The 7,187-nt window shown below is 37.9% G+C and overlaps 1 protein-coding gene across 1 annotated transcript in view; it reads right to left on the bottom strand.

Moving 5' to 3' along the window:
• Nucleotides 1-388: 388 nt before the first annotated feature.
• The window catches only part of Vcam1 (vascular cell adhesion molecule 1), a 19,281-nt gene continuing 12,482 nt past the window's right edge, over nucleotides 389-7,187 (bottom strand). Inside the window, exons 7-10 of the mRNA XM_005388797.2 lie at nucleotides 6,691-7,011; nucleotides 5,608-5,874; nucleotides 4,036-4,302; nucleotides 389-1,304 (exon numbers count right to left, since the gene is read on the bottom strand). Coding sequence (XP_005388854.1) covers nucleotides 1,144-1,304; nucleotides 4,036-4,302; nucleotides 5,608-5,874; nucleotides 6,691-7,011 — 1,016 coding nt within the window. The 3' untranslated portion in view covers nucleotides 389-1,143. The remainder of the gene's footprint in view (nucleotides 1,305-4,035; nucleotides 4,303-5,607; nucleotides 5,875-6,690; nucleotides 7,012-7,187) is intronic.

Raw genomic sequence — 7,187 nt, 5'->3', positions numbered from 1 at the left:
ATGTCAGAATTGTTTTTTCTAAACTATAATCTCAATATTCAGGTTTAATTACAGTGTTGGCATTTTGTGATTTTAAAAAAAGTGGATTTGGGGTTAAAGTTTGACACGTGGTCTCTAAAAGTTTCGCATCACTGCTATATACATTTTAAATGAAAAACTGCAGATTCTAGGGACCCAAAATCAGATATCTCAGTTCACTAGGGTAGGATGACACCAAGAGAATTTTTATCAAGTCCACATCGTGATTTTGATAAAAGTAATCTGAAGACCACATTTCGAGTATGTGTATTATTTCCATTGTTTGAAGCTTTTGCCCTTTTAAGTAGCATTTCAAAAAGAGCTATAACATAATTAAAGGAGGTATTTATAATAAATAAACACACAACTCTTCCACTGCCAGAAATGGTCACTTTACTACACAAAAAACTAAACATTTACAAAAGAAAATAAAAAGAAGTTGCATTTTAAAACTCCCATCAGTGAAGTTACACAAGATTCAGATGAATAAACGTTATAAAACGTCTCCGTACCACGCCAGTACCATGCAGAGGAGCCCAGTCAACCAGCACACTGTAGATTGAGGCATTTAGTACCTAAAAGCCAACCCAGTGCCCCTTCATCATTCTCCTGTACAAATGTGAGTCCCTAGCTTCTTCATAAAGCATGAAATTATTTCAATAAACTTTATAAGAATAAGATCTTGTTAAAAGAAACAAAATATTAGAGAGATCACTTAGGTCAGCTGCCAGTCAATGTTAACAATTAAATTTCCCTCAGATATATTAAGTTATTAAGAGTCAGTCCAAGCACACGGTTTAATTATTCCCATGATCTGAAGGCAGGGTGCTGCTATTCCAAGCAGTCGTGCTATGGCATAATTTTATTTTACATATGTACAGAGTATTATTTTATGTACACATCGGAGAAACTCTTCCGGTCATCTCATCTCAATGGCAGTGACTTTTCAGGCACTAAGTTTTCTGTTGGCTTCTTGCTCACAGCAAGGGGCACAAGGGGCCATTGTTTTCTGTTTTTAATTCATTCTGAGAAGTCCGAACTCAGCTCTGTGTTTTTCTTGTGGAATGATGAGCAGTATTTTGGGATTTATAAATAGTGTCCCTAGTTCAACATTTCAAAGATTAGCTACACTTTTGATTTCTGTGCTTCTACGAGACTGTATGATCCTTTCATGTTGGCTTTTCTTGCAAAGTAAATGATCATCCCGATGGCAGGTATTATTAAGAACGAGGTACAGTACAGAACAAGAAGTTCAGGAGAAAAATAGTCCTTGTTATTTTCTCTTCCTAGAAAATAAGCAAATGGGTGCAATTAATGTCTAGTAGAAAAAGAAATCATTCACTAGTGATACATGTTTTAATGTAACAGCACAACTAGTTCTCTAAAGAGAAAGGAATCAAACTAGTACAATAAAGAAGAAAAGGAGCTCAGATGCATATTTCTCTAAATTATCCAGATAATTAGGTGGTGGCTGCTATGGTCATAATGGATCTAAAGATCACAGCTGTTGACTTTCACAAACTTGAATTAAAAGTGGTTCAGTTTTGGGTATAAAGTGGAAGAGAGTGTGCAAGATTTTAGGGATCCTTTACAAAAGCAGAAATTGGAAAGGGGTGTTTGTTTTGAGATACAGGAATATATCCTAAAGTACAGAGACTGTGGTCGCCATGGGTTGAGGTAACTAACCAGCTTTCAAAGAAAATCCTTATAACATTTAGAGCACGACTGTTTCAGGAAGAAACCACAGCATTTCCTGAAGACCGGTTTCTATTTATACCTTGCACAGAAGTGTATGACCTCGTAGTGAAGTTTCCCAAAGTGGCGTAAATGTTGGCAGGAATGAATGATCTGAATTTGGTCACCACTGCATCCCTTCTAGAGCTTTCTAAATACTGAAAGTCACTCAAGTAAATAAAATGTTAGCAACAGTTGATATGAAGTTAATTTTTTTTTCTTTTTTTGGTTTTTCTCCAGTACCGGGAATTGAACTCACGACCTTGCGCTTGCCAGGCAGGTGCTGTGCTGCTGAGCTAAATCCCCAGCCCCTAATTTTTTCAAATTATTGAAGAAAAAACACTTTACCCTAAGCATAATAATAATTGCCTCCTTTTCCTGCTTTCCCTTGATAACATTGAGCCAGTCAAGGATTGAGTAATATTTTAATGGGATACTCATCACCATAATTATGGTTAGGCATTAATATTGATGACATGCTACACGAAGGTATTTCTGTCCCTATTGTTTTCTTTTTAATTTCATAAATATTATTTTTAGTCTTTCAGTTTTTTCCTCAAGCATCTGCAGAAAAATCTCAAATTTGCTGCCGAAGCTGTTGCCAGGGCATTCTTCTAGTAAGATTTTTTATTGGCTACATGAACCCTGAATATCTTAACAAGGCCTCACTGTTTCCATCAGGGGAATGCATTCAAACCCAAACAAAACAACAACAAAAAAATTAAAAAACAAAATACAAAGCAAAACTAGTTTAAAATATCTAGGAAATTTTCAGTTTTTTACTTCAATGATATCAAGCTATTGTAAGCATAGTCAATTTGGGTGCCTAATATTTTTTGGTTGATTATTTAAATAATGGGGGAAAAGTTTCAAGTAAGGGAATTATCAGCAAAGCATTTAGAAAAGGCAATGTGTGAAAGAGAAAGCTAAACAATGAAGAAGTTTTAATATGTCTTCAAAAGAGAACAATTAATTATAAACAGAATTGCAGAAATGGAGGAGTTCACTTTCCTGGGGGTCAGCTAAGTTGAAGGTGGCCAGAGGCATCAAGAATAAGAGAAAATAGGAACGAATGAAGCTCAACCTACTCATAACTGAGACCTCAAGCTGTCCAAAGTCATCCCCAGCCTCACTGGAAGCACTAGTTACACATACCCCTGACTCATTCTGAGCTACATGATGCAAGGTAAATGTTCCATTGTTTGAACATAGAATAACTTCTTTGGCCAGATCAACTCTTTTCAGGATAATCACTGCAGGTGGATGACTAAAAGTTTTACGTGTAATTGTGATATTTTCCCCTTCTTTAACATGTCTAGATGGATGTATTGATATTGTCATGTTTTGAGGAGGTACTGTAAAGACAGAAAAGATATAATAAGTCTTGTAATCTTGAGAAAGTTGGCCACATCAGTAGCGTTTTTCCTGTTTTCTGATGCAGGTCCAAATTTTCTCTACATTGAGAAGAGGTTGCTGACAGTCAAGTGTTAGACCTCTTAAGAGTTGGCATTTGCAGCTGTGTTCACCACCAAGCATGGCTTCCAGTACACACTAAGAGCTAACGAGTGTGCAAGGAGCATGAGACTGATAAGTCAAGGTTGACATGTTCTGCTTACACCAATAAGATCAATAGATCTTCCTATGGAAGCTTCACAAGAGGGGATAGGACATTAAGAGGCCCCTGAAATTCTCCGAGGAGACCACTGTCCTGCCCTTGCTCTCTATTAGAGAAGGGTAGGATGGTCAGGGGTGTGTACTTAAAGAAACCTGTTCTGTAGCCTGGAGATCTATTTATGTTGCTCAGGATCAGGATAGCTATTTTCAAAAATAATACTGAAAAGAGTCAACCCAGAAAATATGCAGTTACTCCATGTTAAGAAAACAGTGTTCCTTTCAGGTAGGAAGAGGACCTGGAAAGAATTACTTTTCTTGATGTGCCAATCCTACTTCTATAGTTTCCTTTTAACTCCCAGGGAAAGGTTTTGAACACATGTTTAAACACAGTAAAAGTAAGACCATAGCCACCGATGATGAATTGTTGACTTAAAAAAAAGCGAATGTGAATTCCACTTTCACCAATGATTAACATCAACTTCCTGACTCAACTCTGTGGGACAGAACAGCTGTGCCTGATTATTTTGAGGAACATTAAGAAATAAACATAATGAATACACAATCCACTCATTTTGTTGAGTCATTCATCTGATATTAGGAATTGGCTAGCATCCATGGACCCTCTGAACAATTACAACCAGTTACAGAAACAAAACAAAAAAACCCAACCTTTAACATCCAGTGTTAGACTTCTTAATTCTGAGCCAGCTTTATTCTTAGATTCACATTCATATACTCCCGCATCCTCCAGCTGCACCTTGTGGATGGTGTATGCACCATCTATAGACTTTAGCACGGTGTCTCCCGCCTCTGTTTTTTTCTTCAGGATTATCCAAGTTTCTGGAACATTTCCACATGTACAGGAGATAATGACCATGTCTCCTTCCTTGACACTCTCAGAAGGAAAAGCTGTAAGCTGTATGTCTTTTGGAGCAACTGAAAAGAGAATTTTAAGAGTATCTCTGATTAAATGAAATTCAAACCAGTGTCATATTAATTTAATGACAACGGTAGCCGCTATCTGTGCTTACTGTTCATGTGAAACGTTAGAGGCAAGAAGTCAAGTACTTACTGGTTTCTCATGAATGTCCATGTTCTAAACACGAGAAGACATGCCTCTTTAATTTTCCTTAATACACTTCTTTACCCAACCTAGCACAAATAATGGTGTTTCACAGGGAGCTCTGTCCTCCCAGATCAAGAATTTAAACTGTAAAAATATGGCATTTTTACTGCCTTCACAACACAACTCCTATTTATCAAGTTCTAAGGACTGGACTAAATATTTGACATCCAACATCTCCATTAATGTCATCATTCTTGGAGGGAAGAATTATATCACTATTTCATAATTGAGATTTCTGCTAAAGTCACCAATTCTGTGACTTCATTTAAGACATTTTCTTCAAGGCCAAAGCGCCATGACATCTAACGTAAAAATTTTCTTTAAGGTTGTAAATTTCCCTTCCAAGGTCTTTCTAAAATACAACTCTCATTGACATTAGGTCAAAGTAAGTCACAAATACCTTAGTGAGGATATTGTCAAGCGGGGGGAAGAAAAAATGAGAGGCTTGGTGAAGAAAGTAACCCCAATGGCCAAAAAGGAAGGGATGGATAAACTGAATCAATCACTGCATGATCTCGCCCATAACTGTCTATGGGTCCAATGTATCATGTAGAAATTGTTTGCATCAATTTTGGGGTCTTCACCCTGGAGGAGAGGCATGTATTTGACGACTTGATCCACCCTGGTGGTTCCATGCCACCAGACTGATAAACAAGATGGCATCATAGTCAATGCTGTTCTGAATCATCAAAATTTACAAAAGCTGCCTAAGCTTCTTAGGCTTCTAAGCAAATACTAGTGGTCATCTTGTGAGATTACTCCTCACTGTCTAATTCAACCTGATATGGTGATTTTAATCCTAAATAATTTGCAGGTACATATATATCTTTTCCTATCCTTATTTCAGCACCATAACCGCAGTCTCATAAGTGTCGCTAGAACTCCTGGTACAGTTCCTGGAGCTAGTGGTTCACTTGAGGTTAAAAGAATTTCAGCACAAGTGACTTGGTATGGTTCAAGCAGGAGATCTCCATGCATAGGAAACATCATGAACTTTTTAAGAACCCTCAGTATCTTTTTAAAGCAAAAATGTTGTTTTCAAAGAGGATTTCTTTTTTGTAACTAACAACCAAAAAATAACTAGCAATAATAACTTCAAACCACACAATACTTACCTTGGATAATTAGTTCAACTTCTTTCCTGTTTACTCCAGCCTGGTTAATCCCTTCACACACATAAATGCCAGAATCTTCCATTTTTGTGGAAATTAAGGTGAGAGTGGTATTCTCAGAAAGAGGCTGTAGATCTCCATTACTGAGCTGTCTGCTCCATAGGATTTTTGGAGCTGGAAGGCCATGGGTAGTGCATGTCATATTCACAGAACTGCCTTCCTCTAGGATAGAGGAGGGGTTGACCAAGACAGTAGTACCTGTAGGGGCAACTAAAAAGATAGAGGCACCTATTAGCTGACACTTTATACCCTGAGTCCCATCAGCTTTCAGTAATATTGCAAAACGGGGCTTTGGATTCAGTGGAGTATTTACAAATCCTGGGTTTCTGACCCCACTTATTCCAGTAGGTGCAGAATGACATGGACAAAGCTTGGAAATTCTCTAATGGAAGTAAACCCCGCAGAAACTCTTGCTACCAAAGCATGGATGAGCAAATGATAAGCGTATTGCCATGTAGAGTACATTAAACATGACCATTGCATATATGAAGCCCTTCCGTGAAAAAGTGGAGCCTATTTTTCTCTCTCTGAATCTGGGCCAGATTTATGACTCATTTTGACCAATGGAAAGTGGACAAAGTAACACTACTGAACTCCCAAACTGTGGCCTTAAGAGGCTACTTCTACTATCACCTTCTTGAAATGCTGTGCTCCAGAGAGAAAATCTAAGCTAACTTCCCTGATGGGGACACCACAGGAAGAAAGGGGGTCCTGGATATGCCAGTCATTCAAATGATGCCATCTGAGACCAGCCAGCCCTGCGGACCTGACTGAAAATACACAAGTGAGCTCAGCTGCTACCACACTGAGCAGAATAACTGCCCAGCTAGTTTACCCCCTAATGCCAACTCATAGAATCAAAACAAAATAGCCATTTCACATGAGGAGCTCTAGTAATTATTTTAAATTTTCTGTTCAGTTTTTTTTTACCACAGAGGTTTTAACTTAACCTTATGTTAACTATTGCCTGGTAAACATGATAAAGAAATCAATATTAAGTTGTGGGTACATCACATATGTACTTACCGTTGACATAAAGGGTCTGTGTACTCTGCCTTTGTTTGGGTTCAGATTCCACTTCCCCAACATGTAACTTAGCCTGACAAACAAGAACTTTTCCAGTATCTTCAGGGGTGGGGGTGAAGGTCATTTCCAAACTTTTGTTCTCTAGAGATTTTATATTAATTTCCTCCGAGAAGTATTTACTCATCATAAGGGTTTCCCCTTTATATATTTCAATCTCCAAGTGGTCAAAAGGGTACACAAGAGGAACCTTGCAGCTCACAGTGACAGGCTCCCCACTCACTAGTAGACTACTCATCTCAATTTCTGGATCTTGAGGGAATGCTGAAAATATGAAGCAAAAATAACATTTATACGTGACAAAAGGGGAAAAGTGAGCTAAATGCTTATATGCACAGGTCTCAAAATGACAGCTTTACAAGCTAGGATACAATGACCAATAAATGAAGAAGAAGAAGAAGAAGAAGAAGAAGAAGAAGAAGAAGAAGAAGAAGAAGAAG

The sequence above is a fragment of the Chinchilla lanigera genome, unplaced genomic scaffold (assembly GCF_000276665.1).
Source record: "Chinchilla lanigera isolate Chin_1 unplaced genomic scaffold, ChiLan1.0 scaffold00034, whole genome shotgun sequence".
Taxonomy (NCBI): domain Eukaryota; kingdom Metazoa; phylum Chordata; class Mammalia; order Rodentia; family Chinchillidae; genus Chinchilla; species Chinchilla lanigera.
This window is presented reverse-complemented; position numbering and strand designations above follow the sequence as displayed.